This window comes from Silurus meridionalis, chromosome 11 (genome assembly GCF_014805685.1).
Source record: "Silurus meridionalis isolate SWU-2019-XX chromosome 11, ASM1480568v1, whole genome shotgun sequence".
Lineage (NCBI taxonomy): Eukaryota > Metazoa > Chordata > Actinopteri > Siluriformes > Siluridae > Silurus > Silurus meridionalis.
The window spans coordinates 1075-26434 of NC_060894.1; the positions used below are offsets into that span (position 1 = coordinate 1075).

At 41.4% G+C, this 25360-nt stretch overlaps 3 protein-coding genes across 5 annotated transcripts; 2 read left to right on the forward strand and 1 right to left on the reverse strand.

The window, feature by feature from the left end:
- Positions 1–6469: 6469 nt before the first annotated feature.
- On the reverse strand, positions 6470–7706 carry LOC124393891 (drebrin-like protein B). Its single transcript, XM_046861937.1, has 4 exons — positions 7547–7706; positions 7131–7186; positions 6940–7052; positions 6470–6571 (listed from the first exon to the last, which is right to left on the reverse strand). The coding sequence occupies exons 1-4, from the start codon at positions 7627–7629 to the stop codon at positions 6485–6487; spliced, it is 339 nt and encodes a 112-aa protein (XP_046717893.1). The 5' UTR covers positions 7630–7706; the 3' UTR covers positions 6470–6484.
- A 4138-nt stretch (positions 7707–11844) lies between these two features.
- On the forward strand, positions 11845–13501 carry LOC124393779 (cytochrome c oxidase subunit 5B, mitochondrial). Its single transcript, XM_046861798.1, has 4 exons — positions 11845–12001; positions 12897–12967; positions 13055–13154; positions 13248–13501. Exons 1-4 carry the CDS (start codon positions 11908–11910, stop codon positions 13358–13360), a joined length of 378 nt encoding a protein of 125 aa, XP_046717754.1. The 5' UTR covers positions 11845–11907; the 3' UTR covers positions 13361–13501.
- Positions 13502–17401: 3900 nt separating this feature from the next.
- Positions 17402–23552, forward strand: actr1b (actin related protein 1B). 3 transcript variants are annotated; one of them, XR_006927369.1, is made up of 12 exons: positions 17402–17598; positions 18368–18432; positions 18974–19049; positions 19270–19395; positions 20130–20254; positions 20345–20561; positions 20714–20806; positions 21050–21224; positions 21746–21807; positions 21880–21920; positions 22128–22414; positions 22627–23552. XR_006927369.1 is itself a non-coding variant. In XM_046861793.1 (11 exons), the coding sequence occupies exons 1-11, from the start codon at positions 17551–17553 to the stop codon at positions 22228–22230; spliced, it is 1131 nt and encodes a 376-aa protein (XP_046717749.1). In that variant the 5' UTR covers positions 17402–17550; the 3' UTR covers positions 22231–23552. The 3 variants fall into 3 exon arrangements, 1 of the variants encoding a protein (XP_046717749.1); XR_006927370.1 differs by having other exon boundaries at positions 22128–22380; XM_046861793.1 differs by having other exon boundaries at positions 22128–23552.
- Positions 23553–25360: the final 1808 nt, after the last annotated feature.

A 25360-nucleotide genomic window follows, 5' to 3' on the forward strand; every position in this document is an offset into this window, starting at 1 on the left:
AGAATTTGTCACATATACATTACAGCACAGTGAAATTTGTTCTTCGCATATCCCAGTTTTGCTTGGAAACTGGGGTCAGAGCACAGGGTCGGTCATGATACGGTGCCCCTGTAGCACAGAGGGTTAAGGGCCTTGCTCAAGGGCCCAAGAGTGGCAGCTTGGTGATACCGGGGCTTGAACCCCTGACCTTCCGATCAGTAATCCAGCGCCTTAATCACTAGAGCTACCACTCCCCCTATCAGTGTGTGTGTGTGATTAATCAATATACTATACCGGTTTTACTTTTTGTATTGAATTACTAAAATAAATAAACTTTTTAATGATTTTAATGAGATGCCCCTGTATGCAAGAGGAAAATGCAAGAGCAGGAGGGTGATTTTTAACAAAAATGTTTGAACCAAAGCTGTGTCAACTAACTGCTCTGCAGATCGACTCAGAATTTGTTAGAAGGAATCAAAGTTTACTTTTTGATATCAGAACCATTAGAATCCATGGAATATTTGGGGTTTTTTTTTAGAAAGAGATGCCATGACCTTGTCTTGTGTCCTTCCTACAAACTCTTGTTTTGAACTCTCTGAGCTCTTGGACACCAGTGTCACTGTTTACTGAACATTACAAATGGTAGGAGGGGGAAATTATGTCAATATCCAGCTAGAAAAATGACATTTTACTCTCCATTTGACCATACAGAGTAGGCAAAAACTTTCATTATCCCAAATAGTGGGTCAATGTGTTACTGTAAATAAATTATTGAACAAATGACTAAAAGTCCTGAGTGATTTATTCAGTGTGTCTATGTAAGTGATTTATAATAAAATAAAAATAATTTCCCATAGAAGTTACAGATTTCATTACAAATCTAGCTACTTCTTTACACAAAGCATTAATTGTTGGTGACTTTAATATTCATTTTGATAATCAGGAAGACTCCTTAAGAGCAGCAGTTGTGTCCATTCTAGAGTCAGTTGGAATTAATCAGAATGTTATAGGACCCACTCATAGTGGTGGACACACTCTCGATTTGTTGTTAACATTTGGATTAAAAATAAAAAACTTAGTCATAATTCCACTGTCTGAAGCTATTTCAGACCATTATCTCATCTCGTTTAAAATCTGCCTCAGTCATTGCATTTCTACGTCACCACGTTACCGTGTTAAGCGTACTTTCACATCAGCTACAGCAGCGCGTTTATCAATAATCTTCCAGAAATTACGATATTAGATAGAGCTCCGTCTGATCCCGCAGAGCTCGACTGGGCCACTGAACATCTAGAAACAACGTTACGTTACACTCTAGATGATGGAGCTTCCATTAAGAGCAAAATGATCAGGGAGAAAAAATCAGCACAGTGGTATAATGATCATACACACACCTTAAAACAGAACACTCGGAAATCAGAACGTAAATGACGTCAAACAAAATGAACAGTATTTCAAATAGCATGGAAGGAGAGCCTCCTAAATTATAGAAAATCTCTTAGTGCTGCTGATCAGCATATTTCTCCACCCTCATAGAAAATAACAAACATAATCCTAGATTTTTATCAACAAGAAATAAAAGCACTGCACTCACATGCACACCATCAATAATTTCATGAACTTTTAATAATAAAGTTGAAAACATCAGGCAAGAAATCCAGACGTTAATATAAATCCAAATTATTTTATAAATAACCCTGTAGACAGCAGTGTAATTATAACAGACCATCAATTACAAAGTTTTACTCCTATTCAAGAGAACGACTTAATTTCATTTATTTCCTCATCAAAATCATCAGCCTGCATTCTCCATCCCTCACCTACAAGTTTCCTCAAACAGATCATTCCAGAGGAAATTGAGTTCTGCTCACATCTACTGAGGAATAACATTTTTGAAATGTAATAGTCAGGATTTAGGCCTCATCATAGCACAGAGACGGCACTAGTTAAGGTGGTAAATTACTGTTCCCCTTCAGGAACTCGAGCTGCGTCGAACGCTATGGGAACGCCCTGCGTGACCACGCTCTGAACTCACGTGTGAAATCTAGCCAATAGGCAAGCCGTGGCGTCATAGACAGGCGGCGTCGCGTAAACCAGGAAGCTACAAGATGGCTGTGCGGTGGTAGCGACATTAGCTTCTGCTAGTTCAGGTAAGCGCTTTGAGTGTGTTATCTGTGCAGTCATGAGCTTATATGCAGGCAAAATTCTGTCTGCGTGTCTCCTGCTTGCCCGATTCATTTGGGGGTGACACGCAGCCGATGTGTTGTTTGCTTAGCTTAGGGCGTGTAGTCGGCTCTCGAGGGTATCGGTTGTTAGCATTTTAGCCGTGCTATCGCTCCCGGCTGCGGCGAGCTCCCGTTCCCGGAGATTACGCTCGTTTGGCGGTTCATTCTCCGGTGCGTGTGGCGGTGCTCCGTATTCTTCCTCGGTGGGTGAATTTGGGGCGCTCTCGGTGGCGCTCTTCCTCGGCTTTGGCTCTCGATGGTATCGGCTGTTAGCATTTAGCCGTGTGGCTATGCGCTCGGCTGCTCCGAGCTCCCGTTCGAGATTGCGCTCGTTTGGTGACGGTTCTTCCCCGGTGCGTTCGCGGTGCTCCGTATTCTTCCTCCGAGGTGGGAGAATTTCAGAGCGCTCTCCGGTGGCGCTCTCCCTAGAGGCTTTGGCTCGATGGTATCGGCTGTTAGCTTTAGCCCGTGTGGCTATCGCTCCGGCTGCAATAATTATTTTATTATTTCCTAAAAATTTTATTTACCACATAATCAATAATAACTGATAAAATCTGCAAAATTCAAAACTTTTAAATTTTTGCCAAACTCTTCTCCATGTTTATAAACTCACCCGTAAAAACTGGCCATGGTGCAGAAGTGATTAGCACACACCTCTCATCACACCGTCACTCCTTCACCAGTCTACACACACACACACTCTATCTCTTTCTACATTCTACACTCATTCTGCTTATATTCATTCAAAAACTTTCTCAGATATTTTCAAACATTCTTCTATGTAACTTACCCAGTTAATGAGAATAAATTTTGGCACCCTGTAGTTTGGATCAGTCACTCTGCAAAACGCATACATCACTTTATCTGTGCAGAGCTTCTGCACCATTTCATCTAAACCTCCATCTGAACAGTGAGGAACATGATTAACCCTGATCTCCAACTGAACACACACACACACTCTATCTCTTTCTACATTCTACACTCATTCTGCTTATATTCATTCAAAAACTTTCTCAGATATTTTCAAACATTCTTCTATGTAACTTACCCAGTTAATGAGAATAAATTTTGGCACCCTGTAGTTTGGATCAGTCACTCTGCAAAACGCATACATCACTTTATCTGTGCAGAGCTTCTGCACCATTTCATCTAAACCTCCATCTGAACAGTGAGGAACATGATTAACCCTGATCTCCAACTGAACACACACACACACACACTCTATCTCTTTCTACATTCTACACTCATTCTGCTTATATTCATTCAAAAACTTTCTCAGATATTTTCAAACATTCTTCTATGTAACTTACCCAGTTAATGAGAATAAATTTTGGCACCCTGTAGTTTGGATCAGTCACTCTGCAAAACGCATACATCACTTTATCTGTGCAGAGCTTCTGCACCATTTCATCTAAACCTCCATCTGAACAGTGAGGAACATGATTAACCCTGATCTCCAACTGAACACACACACACACTCTATCTCTTTCTCTACATTCTACACTCATTCTGCTTATATTCATTCAAAAACTTTCTCAGATATTTTCAAACATTCTTCTATGTAACTTACCCAGTTAATGAGAATAAATTTTGGCACCCTGTAGTTTGGATCAGTCACTCTGCAAAACGCATACATCACTTTATCTGTGCAGAGCTTCTGCACCATTTCATCTAAACCTCCATCTGAACAGTGAGGAACATGATTAACCCTGATCTCCAACTGAACACACACACACACTCTATCTCTTTCTACATTCTACACTCATTCTGCTTATATTCATTCAAAAACTTTCTCAGATATTTTCAAACATTCTTCTATGTAACTTACCCAGTTAATGAGAATAAATTTTGGCACCCTGTAGTTTGGATCAGTCACTCTGCAAAACGCATACATCACTTTATCTGTGCAGAGCTTCTGCACCATTTCATCTAAACCTCCATCTGAACAGTGAGGAACATGATTAACCCTGATCTCCAACTGAACACACACACACACTCTATCTCTTTCTACATTCTACACTCATTCTGCTTATATTCATTCAAAAACTTTCTCAGATATTTTCAAACATTCTTCTATGTAACTTACCCAGTTAATGAGAATAAATTTTGGCACCCTGTAGTTTGGATCAGTCACTCTGCAAAACGCATACATCACTTTATCTGTGCAGAGCTTCTGCACCATTTCATCTAAACCTCCATCTGAACAGTGAGGAACATGATTAACCCTGATCTCCAACTGAACACACACACACACTCTATCTCTTTCTACATTCTACACTCATTCTGCTTATATTCATTCAAAAACTTTCTCAGATATTTTCAAACATTCTTCTATGTAACTTACCCAGTTAATGAGAATAAATTTTGGCACCCTGTAGTTTGGATCAGTCACTCTGCAAAACGCATACATCACTTTATCTGTGCAGAGCTTCTGCACCATTTCATCTAAACCTCCATCTGAACAGTGAGGAACATGATTAACCCTGATCTCCAACTGAACACACACACACACTCTATCTCTTTCTACATTCTACACTCATTCTGCTTATATTCATTCAAAAACTTTCTCAGATATTTTCAAACATTCTTCTATGTAACTTACCCAGTTAATGAGAATAAATTTTGGCACCCTGTAGTTTGGATCAGTCACTCTGCAAAACGCATACATCACTTTATCTGTGCAGAGCTTCTGCACCATTTCATCTAAACCTCCATCTGAACAGTGAGGAACATGATTAACCCTGATCTCCAACTGAACACACACACACACTCTATCTCTTTCTACATTCTACACTCATTCTGCTTATATTCATTCAAAAACTTTCTCAGATATTTTCAAACATTCTTCTATGTAACTTACCCAGTTAATGAGAATAAATTTTGGCACCCTGTAGTTTGGATCAGTCACTCTGCAAAACGCATACATCACTTTATCTGTGCAGAGCTTCTGCACCATTTCATCTAAACCTCCATCTGAACAGTGAGGAACATGATTAACCCTGATCTCCAACTGAACACACACACACACTCTATCTCTTTCTCTACATTCTACACTCATTCTGCTTATATTCATTCAAAAACTTTCTCAGATATTTTCAAACATTCTTCTATGTAACTTACCCAGTTAATGAGAATAAATTTTGGCACCCTGTAGTTTGGATCAGTCACTCTGCAAAACGCATACATCACTTTATCTGTGCAGAGCTTCTGCACCATTTCATCTAAACCTCCATCTGAACAGTGAGGAACATGATTAACCCTGATCTCCAACTGAACACACACACACACTCATCTCTCACTCATTATAGTCATAGTCACGCCAAACTGTCTATATGTTCCTCCTGTGTGTGTGTGTATGAGAGTGGTGCAGTGTGGTGACATAGCTACAGCAGGTTATCATCACTGAACTCCTGGATGTCCAGGTGGTTCTCCAAAACACTGTGGTCTTTGTAGATAATTAGAGCAATTTCAAAGGCAAGGCTGTTCGGCCTGTTAGGGCGGGACGGTATCCATTCCATTCGGGAAGGAGCTGCTCTCATTTTTTGTATTGGTCATAGTCCCAGAACAGCACTAGTTAACCAGTGACTGTCCAGAGCCAAACCAAACCAAAATATACGAATTCTCAGAAAGTCTGTTTAAGTAACCTGATAAAATTGTATATATTAAGACAATGAGGGATTATTAGCAGCCCCAGCAGGATGAGATAAAAGTCTACAGATGACTCTATATGAGTGAAACTTCCAGCTCTCGCCCAACGTGTTGTTCTTGATGAGTCACAATCAGCCATTGACAAGGTATTCAGAGGCATTTGAATAAAAAGATGTACTTAATCTGTAAACAAAATTTTTCAAAAAGTGAAACAGAACCCTATGTTTTCTCCATTACAAAATTTTACAAACTTCCAAACTCTGATTTGCTTTAAATTCTCAATATTTTAACATTATTTATATATGTGATAGTGTGAAGTGGTAGTTCTGTAGTTAAGGCCTCTAACCCTCACCTGCTCAGAGTATAAATGAGGTCATTGTAAGTTGCTCTACATAAGGGCTTTTGCCAAATGCCATTAATATAAAAAAAGATCTCTGGTAAGTAATAAATTCTGTTTCTCATCTGTCCCTGACTCCTCATTCACTTCTGTTTATTAATTTTCCGAGTTTGTGTTTTAATAATAATTATTTTATTATTTCCTAAAAAATTTTATTTACCACATAATCAATAATAACTGATAAAATCTGCAAAATTCAAAACTTTTAAATTTTTTGCCAAACTCTTCTCCATGTTTATAAACTCACCCGTAAAAAACTGGCCATGGTGCAGAAGTGATTAGCGCACACACCTCTCATCACACCCGTCACTCCTTCACCAGTCTACACACACACACACTCTATCTCTTTCTCTACATTCTACACTCATTCTGCTTATATTCATTCAAAAAACTTTCTCAGATATTTTCAAACATTCTTCTATGTAACTTACCCAGTTAATGAGAATAAATTTTGGCACCCTGTAGTTTGGATCAGTCACTCTGCAAAACGCATACATCACTTTATCTGTGCAGAGCTTCTGCACCATTTCATCTAAACCTCCATCTGAACAGTGAGGAACATGATTAACCCTGATCTCCAACTGAACACACACACACACTCTATCTCTTTCTACATTCTACACTCATTCTGCTTATATTCATTCAAAAAACTTTCTCAGATATTTTCAAACATTCTTCTATGTAACTTACCCAGTTAATGAGAATAAATTTTGGCACCCTGTAGTTTGGATCAGTCACTCTGCAAAACGCATACATCACTTTATCTGTGCAGAGCTTCTGCACCATTTCATCTAAACCTCCATCTGAACAGTGAGGAACATGATTAACCCTGATCTCCAACTGAACACACACCACACACATGCACACACACAGACACATACCTCCTTTTGCTGCTACCTGGATATCATAGCTGTTTCCTTCATATGTGTATAAAGCCCTGAAAAAAGAGACACAGAGAAAATTACACAGAAAAGAGAAACTTTTCTTACGTGTGTATGTGTATTGAACTGTGTGTGTAGGTTGTGGCTTTATGTGTCTATTAGTGCATAGTAATCTGTGTTACTGTGAATTCTATTGTTACTGTTTGTTTATTATTTTGTGTGTGTGTGTGTGTGTGTGTGTGTGTGTGTGTGTGTGTGTGTTACTGTGTGTGTGACTGTGTGTTACTGTGTGTTAACCTATGTTTGTGATTTTGCAATAATGTGTATGGGTGCGTGTGCATGTGTGTGGGTTAGTTTTAGTTACCCATACTCTACCTAAACGTGTGTAGCTGTGTGTATAATGTTGTGTAGCTTACCAGTCAGTGCCAGTGTTTCCTCTCACCACTTCATTATAAACGTCAGAGAGTTCTGACCCATGTTTACTCAGATTCACCGCCATTTTCAATACAGTCTGAAACTAATCACACATTGTCTTACAACACTGACAGGAACACCATTCACATCACAGTCTTTGTCTCTAATGAACACACACACACACACACACACACACACACATACCTGCCTCATTAAGCCAAACCTCCATTAAGGTATAAAAATGTAGCTGAACTGGTTTGGGAACATTAAGAGCACAGAAACACTTCAAAACACACTCACACACACACACACACACACACACACACACACACACACACTCATCTCTCACTCATTATAGTCATAGTCACGCCAAACTGTCTATATGTTCCCTCCTGTGTGTGTGTGTGTGTGTGTGTGTGTGTATGAGAGTGGTGCAGTGTGGTGACATAGCTTACAGCAGGTTATCATCACTGAACTCCTGGATGTCCAGGTGGTTCTCCAAAAACACTGTGGTCTTTGTAGATAATTAGAGCAATTTCAAAGGCAAGGCTGTTCGGCCTGTTAGGGCGGGACGGTATCCATTCCATTCGGGAAGGAGCTGCTCTCATTTTTTTTGTATTGGTCATAGTCCCAGAACAGCACTAGTTAACCAGTGACTGTCCAGAGCCAAACCAAACCAAAATATACGAATTCTCAGAAAGTCTGTTTAAGTAACCTGATAAACATGAAATTAAATAGGACTGAATGCACAGCAGCACCTCTGATCTAAAGATAGGATTGTTGAATTTTAGATTTCTCACACGCTTACTGTAAACAAAATTATTACCGACCAGGAGTTTAATATAATATGTTTGACAGAAACGTGGATTAAACCGAATGAATATGTAGCATTTAATGAAGCGAATCCTCCTGGGTATAGTTACATACACCAACCCCGTCTAAATGGCAGAGGAGGCGGAGTCACAGCTATTTATAATAAAATAAAAATAATTTCCCATAGAAGTTACAGATTTCATCACAAATGTAGCTACTTCTTTAGACAAAGCATTAATTGTTGGAGACTTTAATATTCATTTTGATAATCAGGAAGACTCCTTAAGAGCAGCAGTTGTGTCCATTCTAGATTCAGTTGGAATTAATGAGAGTGTTATGAGCCACTCATAGTAGAGACACACTCTTGATTTGTTATTAACATTTGGATTAAAAATAAAAAACTTAGTCATAATTCCACAGTCTGAAGCTATTTCAGACCATTATCTCATCTCTTTCAAAATCTGCCTCAGTCATTGCATTTCTACTTCACCACGTTACCGTGTTAAGCGTACTTTCACGTCAGCTACAGCAGCGCGTTTATCAATAATCTTCCAGAAATTACAATATTAAATAGATCTCCGTCTGATCCCGCAGAGCTCGACTGGGCCACTGAATACATAGAATCAATGTTCTGTTACACTCTAGATGATGGAGCTCCCCTTAAGACCAAAATGATCAGGGAGAAAAAATGATCACAGTGGTATAATGATCATACACACACCTTAAAACAGACCACTCGGAATTAGAACGTAAATGGCGTCAAACAAAATTAACAGTATTTCAAATAGCATGGAAGGAGAATCTCCTGAGTTTTAGAAAATCTCCTAGTGCTGCTGATCAGCATATTTCTCCACCCTCATAGAAAATAACAAGCAGAATCTTAGATTTTTATCAACAGGAAATAAAAGCACTGCACTCACATGCACACCATCAATAATTTCATGAACTTTTTTAATAATAAAGTTGAAAACATCAGGCAAGAAATCCAGACGGTTAATATAAATCCAAACTATTTTATAAATAACCCTGTAGACAGCATTGTAATTATAATAGACCATCAATTACAAAGTTTTACTCCTTTTCAAGAGAACGACTTAATTTCATTAATTTCCTCATCAAAATCATCAACCTGCATTCTCCATCCCTCACCTACAAGTTTCCTCAAACAGATCATTCCAGAGGGAATTGAACCTGTTTTAAAATAATAAACTCTTCCATTAGCACTGGTTTTGTACCTAAATCCTTCAAACTGCAGTTATCAACCCCCTAATTAAGAAACCTGACCTTGACCCTGTCAGCTGTCCAACTACAGTCCAATATCAAACCTCCCCTTTATCTCCAAGATTCTAGAAAAGCACAGCAGTTCTGCTCACATGTACTCAGGAATAACATTTTTGAAATGTAATAGTCAGGATTTAGGCCTCATCATAGCACAGAGACGGCACTAGTTAAGGTGGTAAATGACTGTTCTCCACACTCTCTGAGGTAAAGTTTTTTGTTCCGCAAGGATCTGCCTTAGGCCCACTGCTTTTCTTTTTATATCTGCTGCCTCTGGGTGAAATTATACATAAACATGGTATTTGCTTCCATTACTATGCTGATGATACACCAAGTGGAATGGATACCGTCCCGCCCAAACAGGCCGAACAGCCTTGCCTTTGAAATTGCTCTAATTATCTACAAAGCCCACAGTGTCTTTGGAGAACCACATGGACATCCAGGAGTCCAGTGATGATAACCTGCTGTAAGCTATGTCACCACACTGCATTGGGATGGGGCCAGAGCATATTACAGCATCAGACATTGCCTTCGCTAATTTACACACCTCAATAATATTACTTTTAGAAACCTCTGACTGTCGAAGGCATATATATCATTCCCTCCTCCACATGAGACCCCTCCAGTGGTGGCTTTGGGACAAAGGGTTCTAACGGAAGGGCAATCCACACCGTATCATCAAGGTCTTGTGGCGAGCACTTGGAGCCTTGGAATCGAGTCAGGGTTGCCCAGGGTATGAAGCAGGCTGCACCTCTCATGGCACATAAATTGCCTGGAGATGATGACCGTGATTCTGGGTCTGAAACACTTCCACCTAGACCTGAGTGGCCGCTATGTGTTGGTCCACATGGACAATACAGCGGTAGTCTCTTATATGAACCACCAAGGGGGTCTCCGTTCTCGCCCCTTATACAAGCTGGTGGGGTGTATCCTCCTGTGGTCCCAGGTGAAACTCCTCTCACTGAGAGCGTTTATATCCTGGGATGGTTGAATCTGAGAGCAGATGCCCTTTCGAGGCAAGGGCCGAGGCCTGGGGAATGGAGACTCCACCCCGCGGTGGTGAGCCCTAGTTTCCCCCCGCCCGGAGTTGTGGAGGCTATAGTTGTGGCCCCTGATGGGGCACAATTCGTAGCAGCTGGTCTCTCTACTAAGGTAGTGGAGACGATCCTCCATTCCAGAGCCCTCATCCATTCAGGTCCTCCCTGAAGAGGGTCAGGGACATGCAGGCTCTGTCCGTGGCCCCGTTTCGCCTGAAATTTACCCCTGGCATGTCCAGTGTGTTTCTCTACACGAAACCTGGGTACATGCCTAAGGTGCCTACGGTTCCCTCACAACCTGTCATGCTGCAGTCATTCTGCCCTTCTCCGTTCTTAGACCCCGACCAGGAGAAGCAGAAGGAGAAGCAGAACCGGCTCCAGGACGAGTCTGTGGAGGTAGTAGGAGCAGCTGTTTGTCTGCTATGGCCCTAACTGGAAGGGATTCCCTGCCAATAAGCAGACTCTCAGCAGGTGGGTAGTGGATGCTATCTCATCATCTTTTGAGTCTTTTGGTCTTCCCGCTCCGCTCGGGGTCAAGGCTCACTCCACTCGGAGTGTGGTTGACTCTATGACCTGGTCCGCTGGAGTCTCACTCCAGGACATCTACGATGCTGCGGGCTGGTCCACCCCGCTGACCTTCGTCAGGTTCTATGACCTCGGCCTCAGAGCCACTCCGGGCTCCTCTGTCCTACGTGCTGGTTGTGAGGACCTCACACACTGGACATGGTCGACGCAGCGTCTCGTTCCCTCGGGGAACTAGGGTTACATACGTATCTAATAAGATCTATTTCAAGCTGCATTTTAGCAACAGCGCCCTCTAGGGTCACAACATACTATGGTCACAGAATCTGGTGTAACACCTGCTGCGGGTAATCGACAGGTTGTAAAACTGATAAATAAACTGAACTAATTGTGCATAATTATTAATAATGAATGAAGCCCTGTGAGAGAGACAGGGGGCAGCAGTGAGTTTGGAGGACAGATTGGTATGCAGTTAGGTAAGATGATTATTTTAGACATTTTTTAATGTGATTCAAAACATAATTTAAAAATTAAAACGCTAAAATACAAAACCTCCAAAAATTCCATGCAGAAATGTAACCAGTATTGATTTTGCTGTGACGTAATCACGTCCTTGTCTGTCTATGACGTCACTTGTATGCGCCAGTCAGCCGCTGTCATTTGCGTTATCAGTGTGCGTCCGGTGCAGTGAGTGTGTGTGAGCAGAAGCAGAAATGGCAGCAAGGTTATTGAGAGCAGCAGTCCGGGCCTCGGCTCTGTACCGCGGGTCTCCCGCTCTGGGGCTCACCAGGGGAATGGCGGCTGGAGGTGAGAGATCATAAAACTCGGAATTTCAGGCGGATTGCAGGTTTTTTTATTTCGCTTTTGTAGAAAAACCCGCCTGAGAACAAGGCAAGGACAAGCAATGGCGTCCTGAGGATCAGCTCAGTGTCAGTTCCGCACAGAGTTCAGCTCAGTTCTCCTGCTTTTAGCTCAATTTACAACTTTAAATCATTTATTTTAAATTTTAAAGCGCGTGAACTTTAATCTGAATATTATTTTATAGAAATAAGAAATAAATGTAACATTGTGTTACGCAGTGAACTGCTTCCCGGAAATAATAATTTCATTTAATTTATTTGTCTTCATATTAACATTAAGCCTAATAATCTTCTGAAATTTATTTTTAATAATTATTTTATTTATGAATTTTCAAGTATTGACAAATGAACTGTGAATTCCATTGATCACAGATTGTATACCATTTAAAAAATAAACATATTTTGCAGTGTTTGTTTTCAAGTGTTCAATTATCATTATTATTATTATTATTATTATTTATTATTTATACATCAGAAACCTGGTGTATTTAAATGACATTTTTAGTGATTAAGTTATAAAGAAATGTCGGGGGTCCTTTTTTTTTTTTTTAAGCTTTTAGAATAAAACACACAATTGTATTCCTACAGGTAGAAATAAAAACTTCAAGGTTACATGTCAACTTCACAACCTTCTCTTTAGGAACCTCTGAGACAGAGCTGTAATACGCTCAGGGCTGAGTTTCTCTAAAGTTAGTGTGAAAACAGGTGATGGGAAATTCAGTGAACTCTCACTCCAGTGTTTAATAATGATCTCTCTCCTGCAGTGCTTCTGTAAAACACGTAACATTTCTTCTCAGGGAGTTTAAAATGATCTTAGACTGAATATAACTCTGTATCTCCAGGCATTCCCACTGATGAACAGCAGGCCACAGGGCTGGAGAAAAGAGTTCTGAAGTCCTTAAAGGCTGGCACGGTATGAGCAGTTAAAGAGAGCTGATTTTTCCCACTAATTATCACTGACCTTGTCAGTGTGTTAATTTGTTTGTGTGTGTGATTTCAGGACCCATACAGTGTGCTGAAGCCAAAGCAGTACGCTGGCTCCAAAGACGACCCGCACATTGTCCCCTCCGTCAACAACAAGCGCATCGTCGGCTGTGTCTGTATGTCTGCGTCCATCACCTTACTTAAACGTCATGATTGTGTGTGTGTGTGTGTGTGTGTCTCTGTGAATTAACTGTGTGTATGTGTTCCAGGTGAGGAGGACAACACGGCCATTGTGTGGTTCTGGCTGCATGAAGGAGAAGCTCAGCGTTGTCCATCCTGTGGCTCGCACTATAAACTTGTTCCTCATGAGCTTCCTCATTGAGACTCTAAGCATTCAGCACTGGTTTTCTCCTTTGTTAATTAATAACATTATTCCCCACACACAATCGCTACAGTTACACAACCAACTGTACCAGGTGTATGTCACAGCAGTTACTCCTAATAAACACCTTACATGTGTGTATTTGTGTCTGACGTCAACAGTTCAATCAAAACCAGAGTGAAGAAAAATGCGTTACAGAACAGAAATTACCTGCACGGGGTATCGCGCAGAGGCACGCAGTAATGATAGCTGTCCGTTTCTTTGATCGAGTCGAGTGCTTACGCGAGCTCCACACACTGCACAGCTGGATTTGTTCTTTATTTTTTACTTTACAGTCTCTAAATGTTCCAGTGATCAGGGGAGGGAGAGTACTGGTTCTTCTCACTCAGTAGTGTGGTTTTGTGATGTAACTCATGAATCAGACGTGACTGTGTGTATATTAGAGATGTGCTGATTTAATTCGATATAAAATGTGGGTAAAACTGGTAGCTGATGTTCTTTAAACCTGAAAAATGTAGAATGAAGAGATTATTTCTCATCTGCACTAAAATGATTTTATACAGTTTCTCAGTCAGATTTTATAATCAAGACTTTTTCATTACATATTAAATGTTCATACTGCACATACATGCTATAAACTAAATTATTGGGACACCTTAATTATTGAATTCAGATGCATCAGTTGAAGCACTAAAGTCAAATTAAGTCAAGTAAGCTTGTATTGTCAATGCAGCCATATCAGATGGCAAAAGTAAACACATCCTTTAATTAAGTAGAAGTACAGATCCTTATGTTTTAAAATACTCGGGTAAAAGTTGATGTACTGATTATACTTTTTTACTCAAGTGAAATTAAAGAAGTCTTGGCTCGGACATGTACTTCAGTAAAAAGTAGTTATTACTTCTACCTGTTTTAGTGTCACACTGGTAACTGAACCTCACATCAGACAGATAGATAGATCGATAGATAGATCGATCGATCGATCGATAGATAATTATTGTCGTTGCATTGTACAAGTACACAGCAATGAAATGCAGTTTGGCATCTACCAGAATTGCAAAAAGTAGCAATCGTGCGAATAGTGCAGATAAATATGTAGCATATGCACAGCATGTGAATAAATATAAAGGCTATAACTGTGCAGAGACGTGTGGACATCATAAAGAAGTACAGATAGATGTTCTAAGGCTGTGGCTTTGAAGAGGAAATGTGCAAAAGTGGAAGGCTATAATATTATTGGCATTTAAGAAATGTGCAAGTTGAATAAACAAGTCTTTATATATACACACATACATGAATGTGAAATGTTTTTATGTCGCCGAACCCTGATATCTCGAGCACAAGGGGGGAAAATTTGCCATTTAACGTCGGTTATCTCGGTGCAGCCGCAGAAGAACTCGCGGAAGTGGCAGAAAAATCAAGTCTTACAGCTGCTACAGGTGTTGTATTGTATACTGGTGAATATTTGCTGTTAGTTAGTGCTAGTGTTAGTAGTGTTAGTAGGGGCGCGGTGCGGCTTTGGGAAGAAAAGAGCAGACGTTGAGAGAGTGCCGGTGGGAAAACACGTACCGGGAAACGCATGAGCGATAACAACGACCGCCATGAACCAACATATACCAACAATAACGGACAGTGAGAGTGTGGAAGTTTAAATAGGAGCTGGTGATGATGCTAAACGAGCACCATATGTGAGAAAGCGGCCGAGAAAGCACCTGACACGCTGAAGGGGGCCGAAGGGGGCGTGGCAGGTGGAGTCCTGACAGATAAACATGTACTGTATGTATTTTTATAGCATGCCTTCATCAAACAAATCGCGGCAACGCTGTTGTGTAAAAAAAAACCTTCAATAACACGTGCATGCACATTCTCATTTATTAACGCACATCATGTACATAAAGACATTTCAAGCATGTTAATATTTTGCCGCCATTTTGATTTTCGTTTATCTCGATCATCGGTTACCTCGATGCTTTTTGGCGACCCCCTAGGACATCGACATAACCGGGTTCCACTGTATTTGGTTTGTTGTATACATGTCGTCATAGTTGTAAATTGCATGATGTATTACTTTCAGTCAGATGGTGTGAAGCATACTAAAGATATTGTCTGATAGCACTGCTGCTCCAACTCTGCTGGGGTGCAGGCCATCAGGATAGAAGAACCTAGGGTGCTCCCAGAAAAAAATTTCCAATGATCAACAAGGAGTAGTTTGTGTTCTCAACAGCATGACTGTAACATTCATTTAGTGCAAAAAGTCTACTGAACTTCTCAATTCCTCTCTGGTAGGTGGGAAGAGGTCCTGACACTATGATCCTTGTTGTGGGCGATGTGCTGTGTACTGTCTCCACCAGGATCCTGAAATCCCTCTTTAAGATCTCAATTTGCCTCAGCCTAGTTCGTTCTGGGATGGAGAACAACAGCTCAGAAGTTTTCGTTCAGGATCGCAGGTACCTGCCCAGCAACATCGAGAACACAAGCACCAGTGTACCTTACCTTTGGCTCCGGTAGTGCGGACATGCCGGACGATGGAATCTCCAAAAATCACGGTATCGCTTTCCGTCATGTGGAGAGTGGTGAATCGGTTATCGGTCAAGACCTCGGAAGCCGGTGGCGGTGGAGGGGGAGACATCCTTTTCTATAACGTGGCGAATGCAATGACTGAGGCAGATTTTAAAAGAGATGAGGTAATGATCTGAAATAACTTCAGACTGTGGAATTGTATTTTTTATATTGAATCCAAATGTTAATATTACGTCAAGAGTGTCTCCACTATGAGTGGGTCCAGTTACATTCTGATTAATTCCTACTGAATCCAGAATGGACACAACTGCTGCTTAGCATGACCTAAAGGAGTCTTCCTGATTATCAAAATTAATATTAAATTTACCAAAAATTAATGCTTTGTCTAAAGAAGTAACTAAATTTGTGATGAAATCTGTAACTTCTATGGGAAATTATTTTTATATTATTATAAATAGCTGCGACTCCGCCTGCTCTGCCATTTAGATGGGGCTGGTGTATGTAACTATACCCAGGTGGATTCGCTTCATTTAATGCTACATATTCATTCGGTTTAATTTTGCTCGGGGGACAGACACAGTCTTAATATGGTGGATCCTAAGTGACAACTCGGTGCAGCTAGCAGACTGTCTGTCTGCTCCCTGGCCTTGGCTCTGGACAGTCACTGGTTAACTAGTGCTGTTCTGAGACTATGACCTATACTACAAGAAATGAGAGCAGCACCTTCCCAGGTGGGATGGATACCGCCCCACCCTAACAGGCTACCCTTGCCCTCAAAATTGCTCCAATTATCTGTGAAGCCCACATTGTTTATGGAGCACCATTTGGACATCCAGCAGTTCAGAGAACTATAACCTGCTGTAGGCTTCATCACTACGCCACACTGGAATGGGGCCAGAGCATGTTACTGCATCAGACTTTGCCTTCGCTAATTTACCCACTTTTTTAATGTTTCTCTTAGTAACCAGACTGTCGAAGGTGAATATCACTAGCTCCTGTGTAAAAAACTATCTTAGAGAACTTGTGCTTTTCTAAAAACCTAAGCTGGCCTGCTTTGTCCAGATATACACCTGACCTGTGCTGCTGGTGCTCCTAAGGATCTCGCTAATTTCACGTGCCTCAGAATAGAGTCTCCTATAACCAGAGCTTTTTTTAGGTTTATCAGTGGGTGCTTTACTGGGGAGAGCAAACCTGTTGGACACGTGATACGATCATAAAGTTCTGTAATGTAATAAACACAAATAATATTATTAATATTAGTTTTAATACAAATAGTCAGAGACGTGAGAAGATAAATAACAGAACTAAGCACCTTCACAGGTGAAAAATGTTTAATATATTTATCTAACAATAAAGATTTGTGTAGATTGTGTTTAATCGTTTTCATATTTATATATAAATCTGTGAAATGACGCTGCTTCGTCCTGACGCGTCACTAATCCCGCCTACTTTTCGGCGACTGTCCCAGTCTGAGCGATCTGATTGGCTGATGCGGAAGTCACTCACACACAGTGGGTATAGTTCAGGGGTGGGTTGTATCGTTTGCAGTTCGGTTGAGTTGCAGCAGGTCTCCCGGTGTGTTTGCTGAGCGCGCGCTGTTTTCTCATGAACACAGGTTTATAAATTACATTAAATTCTGGAATTAGCGCGTTGCGGTGGAGGAAACCGGGATGGAGTCGTACGATATAATCGCTAATCAGCCGGTGGTGATCGATAACGTGAGTAACGATGATGTCACCGGTCCACACCCTGCTAGCTCAGTTAGCTTAGCTTCCTCAGTGACACGGCTTTGTGAGTTTCCGAGCAGACCCGCGGCTCTATTTATTTATTTATTTATTTATTTATTTATTTATAGAGAATTATTTGTGTGTATTTCTCAGTGCGGGTTTTGATGCGCAGATGGTGAAGTTTGTAAAATTCTGCAGTAAATCTGGAATAATCCGCGCTTCAGTCTCTGTTCCGGGGTGTATAAGATTATAACACTGCAGGACCCGAAACTGTTAGCCGCTTAGCCGTGCAGCGGGATGTGTCAGTGTGCAGTGTAGCACAACGTGTGTGTGTGTGTGTGTGTGTGTGTGTGTGTGTTACTGTGGAGAAAATGGCTGGTCGTTTCTGTGGACACACACACACACACACACACACACACACACACACACATTTATAATGACAGTAATTAGTGGTCACTTCACCCTGATCCTCTCTCTCTCTCTCTCTGTGTGTGTGTGTGTGTGTGTGTGTGTGTGAGAGAGAGAGAGAAAGTGAGAAAGGGAAAGTGTGTGTCCTCCAGCTGTGTCTTATGACTGAACACAAGTTGAACATTCACACTGATTAAGTGCCTCCTTTTTGTAATAATAAATAAAGTAACACAAGGACATCATTTCAGCTGAGTTACTTCTGTGTAATACTGTGTTGTGTTAATGTGTTGTGTTGTGTTAATGTGTTGTGTTGTGTTAATGTGTTGTGTTGTGTTAATGTGTTGTGTTTCAGGGTTCTGGTGTGATTAAAGCTGGATTTGCTGGAGATCAGATTCCTAAATACTGTTTCCCAAATTAGTAAGTGATGAATTTACTCCAGTCTGACTGCAAAAACTGCAGCTCCAATCATGGCTTTTTCTCCTCCTTCTCCTCCTCCTTCTTCTTCTCATCATCATAATAATTATAATAGTCATATGTGCAGTGATTATTTTTTTTTATTCTTTTTTTTTTTATTATTTACTTCATGCAAATAAAAAAGTGAAAGAAAATAAATGTGTGAAATGAAACACTGCCCTGTTTTCACCAGCAGGTGTGGATTAATTGTTGTGAGAGGATGAGGAGAAAAGGGAATGGTGAGAGAAAAGGATGAGGGGATAGTAAGAGATGGATGAAAGAATGCTGTGAAATTGAGGATTGGAGGAATTTGAGGATGAGAAACTTACTTGTTTTCACTAAATTGTAAACAAAAATATAAATGGTCTTTATTTTTGTAGTAGTAATTTGCTGTGATATAAAAGGAATACAAGTGTGTGTGTGTGTGTGTGTGTGTGTGTGTGTGTGTGTGTGTGTGTAAGAAGGAGTTTTTTTAAACGTTACTGATGTGTTGATTAATGTACAGTGTTGGTCGGCCCAAACATGTGCGTGTGATGGCCGGAGCTCTGGAGGGGGATCTGTTCATTGGGCCTAAAGCTGAAGTAACACATGCGTACACCCACACCACAAATACACCTCTATAGACACATACACACAACCCGCATACACACCCCACATACGCTACACACACACACCACTCATGTGCAACCCACATACACACTGCATGTACATATTGCACATACATGCTACACACTGTAAATACACACTTCAAAGTACAAAAATCTGTTTTTTGTGTGTGTGTGTGTGTGTGTGTGTGCGCAGGAACACAGGGGTTTGTTATCAGTTCGATACCCAATGGAACATGGAATCGTTAATGACTGGAATGACATGGAGAGGATCTGGCAGTATGTTTACTCTAAAGAGCAGCTTCAAACCTTCAGTGAGGAGGTACACAACAATATCTACATTTACAAAACTTATCAACAGCTATTTACATTGGAAATTTCCCCACTGTGGAAAGAATACAGTTATATCTTATCTTATCTCATTCATACCACCGAGCAGCTATGGGGTTAAGGGCTTTGCTCGGGTTCTCTGGTGTTGGTTTAGGTGGGAAATGAACTCATGACCTTTGGGTCCAAAGTGTTAGCTTTGGCTTTGCGAGTATGCCGCTGAATCGTTACCCACTCATCGTGCTAGGAGTGTCCTGATGCTGGAGTCGGGGGAATACTAACTTCACCTAAAGCATCTAGACTTCCTCCTGCAGAGACTGGACTGCTTTTACTCTCACTAATTCTTACAAGACTCTGGATGCGTTCCTCTAACGATAGGATCTTCTCCGTCAGAGAGCAAACTAACTTGCACTTCTCACAGATAAAATTATCCCAAGCAATGGAGAAAGACTGATTGTACACTCCACACACTGAACAAGCTGGATGTTTACCTTATTGGAAAAATGTCCTACCTTACTGTGTTTTCTGTAGTGTGTATTGGCAGTTCTGCTAGGAATGACCTCCGTTCATGCTTTAAAACAGGAAACAAAGCACTCTTCCATAAAGAATAAGAGAACGCAGCAGACAAAAAGTGGAGAATACAGAAAGGAAAAACAGTAATTCAATATTATTTAGGGGGAAAGTTCCAAAATTTTTGAGAAAGCACCGAAAATGTGTATGTTTGTTTAGCACCCTGTGTTGCTGACTGAAGCGCCTCTAAACCCAAGTAAGAACCGCGAACGTGCAGCTGAGGTCTTCTTTGAAACCTTCAACGTCCCAGCACTTTTCATCTCCATGCAGGCCGTTCTCAGCCTGTGAGTAACACACATACACACATACACACGTACACACACGTATTGGGAAATAGTGGTTGTGTGTGTGTGTGTGTGTGTGTGTGCATGTAGGTATGCGACTGGTAGGACAACGGGTGTGGTGTTGGATGCGGGGGATGGTGTGACCCACGCAGTGCCAATCTACGAGGGTTTTGCGATTCCGCACTCGATCATGCGTGTGGACATTGCAGGCCGTGACGTGTCCCGATTTCTTCGCCTGCTCCTGAGGAAGGAGGGATACAGCTTTCACACCTCTGCTGAGTTCGAGGTTGTACGCACTATCAAAGAGGTAGGGCTCTTCATCAGAGGTGAAGTCTAAGCTGCATAAACAGTATGATTGGGTAAAAAAAAAAAAGCTAATAAACACCACTTTTCTGACAGGTCACATTTAATGTATAGTTAACGTGTGTGTGTGTGTGTGTGTGTGTGTGTGTGTTCTAGAGGGCATGTTATCTGTCCTTGAATCCTCAGAAAGATGAGACTCTGGAGACGGAGAAGGCACAGTACACACTGCCGGACGGGAGCACAATTGATGTAATGAACTGTGTGTTTTAGTAACGTACATTGTGATCACGAAAAAAATACTAAATACTGATAGTACACAATGTTATCTAACATAGTGGAAAGACATTCAGAACAATAACTTTCAGGTGTGTGTGTGTGTGTGTGTGTGTGTGTGTGTGTGTGTGTGTGTGTGTGTGTGTGTGTGTGTGTGTGTGTGTGTGTGTGTGTGTGTGTGTGTGTGTGTGTGTGTGTGTGTGTTCGTTCATTGGATAGATTGGGCCGGCCAGGTTCCGGGCCCCAGAGCTGTTGTTCCGGCCTGACCTAATTGGAAATGAGAGTGAAGGAATCCATGAGGTTCTTGCCTTCGCCATACAGAAATCAGACCTGGACCTCCGGCGTACCTTGTTCTCCAACATTGTCCTAAGTGGCGGCTCCACACTGCTCAAAGGTGCTGTGTTCATCATCACAGTGATTATCACCGCCCACCTGCTGCGTCACTCACCGTGTCACCCGCCACCCACCCGCTGCATCACTCACCGTCACCCACCTGCCGCCTCACTCCTCGCCCACCTGCCGCGTCACTCGGCGCGTCACTCGCCATGTCACTCACCGCGTCACCCGCCACCCGCCCGCCGCTTCACTCCTCGCCCACCTGCCGCGTCACCCTTCGCCCACCCGCCGCCTCACCCCTCGCCCACCCGCCGCCTCCCTCACCGCGTCACCCACCGCATCGCCCCTTGCCCATCCGCGGCCTCACTCCTCGCCCACCCGCGGCCTCCCTCACCGCGTCACTCACTGCGTCGCTCCTTGCCCACCTGCCGCCTCACTCCTTGCCCACCTGCCGCAGCAGACATTATTTATTTATATCATTTATTTATGAGCACATTGTTCAGGTGTGAAAAAAGTGAAGGGTTAATTGTGTGTGTGTGTGTGTGTGTGTGTGTGTGTGTGTGTGTGTGTGCGCATTAGGGTTTGGAGACAGACTGCTGAGTGAAGTGAAGAAGCTTGCTCCCAAAGATGTCAAAATAAAGGTTTGTGCTTCACTCTGAAATTAACACTAATACTTTTTAATACTGTTTTTTTAATAACTGTGTGTGTTGCAGATCTCTGCTCCACAGGAGAGACTTTACTCTACATGGATCGGGTAAGAACATTATCACATTTGAGTGTAAGACCGGGACTGTGTGTACGTGCAATTCAAAGAAAACCGTTTTCATGGATACAATCTATTTGACCAATTTGGCCCTTTGCTCTGTGTGTGTGTGTGTGTGTGTGTGTGTGTGTGTGTGTGTGTGTGTGTGTGTGTGTGTGTGTGTGTGTGTGTGTGTGTGTGTGTGTGTGTGTGTGACAGTGGCTCTATCCTAGCTTCGTTGGACACTTTTAAGAAGATGTGGGTTTCTAAGAAAGAGTATGAAGAGGACCGAGCACGTGCCATTCACAGGAAGACCTTCTAATAAGCCCCTCCCACTACACCCCCTGCCCTGCCCCTCTCAATTATGACACTGATGCTGATTGGGAATGTTTGTGCATTTCTAATCACACACACATTGTTGTATTGTCCTACAAATCATCTGTGTGTTCTAGTCTAAAATAACTGTGTGTGTGTGTGTGTGTGTGTGTGTGTGTGTGTGTGTGTGTGTAGGGGGGGTGTTGTTGCCACTCTAGCAGTTGGACAGGAAGTGAAGAAAGGACATAGTGGTAGAAATGTTCCTCACACGCATGCAGTTCACACACATGCAGTCGCAGCGCGCACCCACTGACAGACTACTCATTATTACATTTATTCTCTGCACTGCACACACACGCTAGCCTGTAGAGTGAGATCGTCCACCTCCTATTCCTTTCATAAGGTGTGTGTGTGTGTGTGTGTGTGTGTGTGTTTTATAGCTCACATTTCCTCATTCAGGAGACCCCACATGCACCAACCTCACTCCCCACCTGAGACCCACACACACACCCCATCTTTACAGAGTGATTAGTTTAGAAATTTTTAATTTTAAATTCTGTCTCTTAATTTTTTATGTTCAACTGTGTGTGTTGGGGGAGGGGTGGGAGTGTATAGGATGCTCTTTGATGTCATATCCGGTGGGCGGGGCAGTGTTACATGGTTTTGTCTATTTTCTACAGTTGTTGGTTATGTAACTGAAAGTGGGTGTGACCTTAACACGTAACCATGACAACAGCTGAGGGTTTTTAATGATTTGTGAATGAAACTTTCAGTCAATTGACTGATTTCACCATGGAAACAGCTCCAAACTTTAAATGATTCAAACTTCAATGCTTTTTTTATTTTTCAATTTTGCTATGAAAACTTGATTTGCATTAGACGTGTATGCAGTCAGATTATTATTATTATTATTATTATTATTATTATAGGCAACAGTAAAGCATGTAAACTAACCGAAATTCTGTTCACATTCCAGTGTGTGTGTGTGTGTGTGTGTGTGAGAGAGAGAGAGAGTGATAGTGATAGAGAGTGAGAGAGGATACAGCAGACTAATTGATTGACAGTTAAATGGAAAGTTAAAATCCATCCAAGGTGAAAAAATCTTAATTTCATTATATTAGCTTTTACACACACACACACACACACACACACACACACACACAGGTCTGATTACAGCGGAGAATAAATCTGACAACGTGACCAGGGATTAGTTTGATACATGAAAACAGAAATGTTTTACATGAGATTTTCTCTACACACAGAAGCTCTGCACATGAACTCTCTGTAATGCTGATGTATAAATTATAAATAAATGAATGAAAAATCTCATCGGGTGCTTTTAGTCTGATCTCATACACACTGATAAGCAGGATTGTGATTCAGTCCATTTTTTATTGTGTGTGTAAAGTAACTGGACCACAGGTGGTATGAAGTCTGAGAAGTTCCACACCTGGTGTAAAGAATCACAGAGCACTAACCTAAACATCAGCTTTATTTCATATAAATTTAACATTTATAAATTACTCATTAGTTTATCTCTAATGAGTAAACCAGTGGAGACGATAGGAAGAAACCTTGATAGGAACCAGATTCAGACGGGTACCCACTTCACTCTTCAGTCAGGTTCTGACAGGTGCTTTTTTACAATATTTTTTTATTTTATTTTACAGAATACTGTACAGCTGATCATATTTACACAATGGAATAATATGTGGTTCCTAATTATAAGGTTTTGACCCCACCTGGCATAACAGATTATTTTACACAATGTTGGAGAGTGATCTCATTAAATCCATGTGCAAAGGGAACAAGTGCAGAACCAGAATTGGAGATAAACTGATTTTTCTTTCAGGAGTGTGGTGTGAAACAGGGCTGCTGTTTAAGTCCCACACTCAACATCTACAGTAATGAATTGGTCTCCATGTCTGCAGCACCTGATCTCACTCTACACCACTCAGAGATTAATCTCCTGTTGTATGCAGATCACCTGCTCCTGCTGTCCCCCACTGCTCAGGGTCTACAGCAGAACCTGGACCTGCTGCAGCAGTGCTGTCGAACTTGGATCCTGACAGTCAACCTCAACAAGACCAAAATCATCATCGTCCATCTCAGGGAACTAAACACATTTAGGGTTGGAACTCATTAAATTGAGCCAAAAACTACACCTACCTCGGGCTATGCATGAGTTCATCACAAACCTTTAAACTGGCAGTTAATAAACAGAGAGCACGCACACAGATCTTCTACATGATAAAATGACAAACTTCTATAGAATTTCCAGTTAGAATCTGCCTTAAAAAATTTAGTCAGTGAATGAAGCAATTATTATGTATGTCAGTGAAGTGTGGTGTTTGCTAACACACCAACCTGTACATGAGACAAACATCCACCTGAAATCCTGCATGTGGAGATCTTAAAGGTGCACAGAAACACTGCCAACAACGGATGCAGTGCAGAATTAGGGCCGAATTCCGTTCCTCCTGAACATCCAAAAAAGGACAATCAAATTCTGGAAACATATTAAAGCAAGCGACCCACAATCATATTCACTAACACACAATCATTTCATTATAAACATCTACAATACCAAGAGATGAGCAATAACACCAGTCACCTTATTCTTCATAAACATGGGATTCGCTTCCATTGCTATGCTGATGACACACAGCTGTATATTTCAGCAAAGCCAGATGAGAGAGATCAGCTTAACAATGTTGAGAAGTGTGTAAAGGACATTAGACAGTGGATGCTTAATAACTTTCTTCTGCTCAACTCAGATAAGACGGAAGTACTTTTACTAGGACCACATGCAGCTAGAAGTAAACTTTCCGATTACGTAGCATCTCTGGATGGTGTTTCTGTTTCAGCATGTACGGCTGTCAAAGACCTTGGTGTGATTATTGACCCGAGTCTTTCCTTTGAGTCTCACGTGAATAATATCACCAGGATCGCCTTCTTTCACCTTAGAAATATTGCTAAGATTAGAAATATGATGTCGTTACAGGATGCAGAAAAACTGGTTCATGCTTTTGTTACTTCTAGATTAGACTACTGTAACGCTTTACTGTCTGGGTGTGAGTAAGTGCATCAATAAGCTTCAGTTAGTCCAGAATGCAGCAGCAAGGGTCCTCACTAGA

Coding starts and splice junctions, on each gene's coding strand:
- LOC124393779 (XM_046861798.1), top strand. CDS start 11,908: ATGGCAGCAAGGTTATTGAGAGCAGCAGTCCGGGCCTCGGCTCTGTAC. Junction 12,968..13,054: donor AGTCCTTAAAGGCTGGCACG/GTATGAGCAGTT, acceptor GTGTGATTTCAG/GACCCATACAGTGTGCTGAA. Junction 13,155..13,247: donor GCGCATCGTCGGCTGTGTCT/GTATGTCTGCGT, acceptor TATGTGTTCCAG/GTGAGGAGGACAACACGGCC.
- actr1b (XM_046861793.1), top strand. CDS start 17,551: ATGGAGTCGTACGATATAATCGCTAATCAGCCGGTGGTGATCGATAAC. Junction 19,050..19,269: donor TCATTGGGCCTAAAGCTGAA/GTAACACATGCG, acceptor GTGTGTGCGCAG/GAACACAGGGGTTTGTTATC. Junction 21,225..21,745: donor CGGCTCCACACTGCTCAAAG/GTGCTGTGTTCA, acceptor TGTGCGCATTAG/GGTTTGGAGACAGACTGCTG.
- LOC124393891 (XM_046861937.1), bottom strand. CDS start 7,629: ATGGCGGTGAATCTGAGTAAACATGGGTCAGAACTCTCTGACGTTTAT. Junction 7,187..7,546: donor GGAAACACTGGCACTGACTG/GTAAGCTACACA, acceptor CTCTTTTTTCAG/GGCTTTATACACATATGAAG. Junction 6,572..6,939: donor AATTTATTCTCATTAACTGG/GTAAGTTACATA, acceptor GTGTGTGTGTAG/ACTGGTGAAGGAGTGACGGG.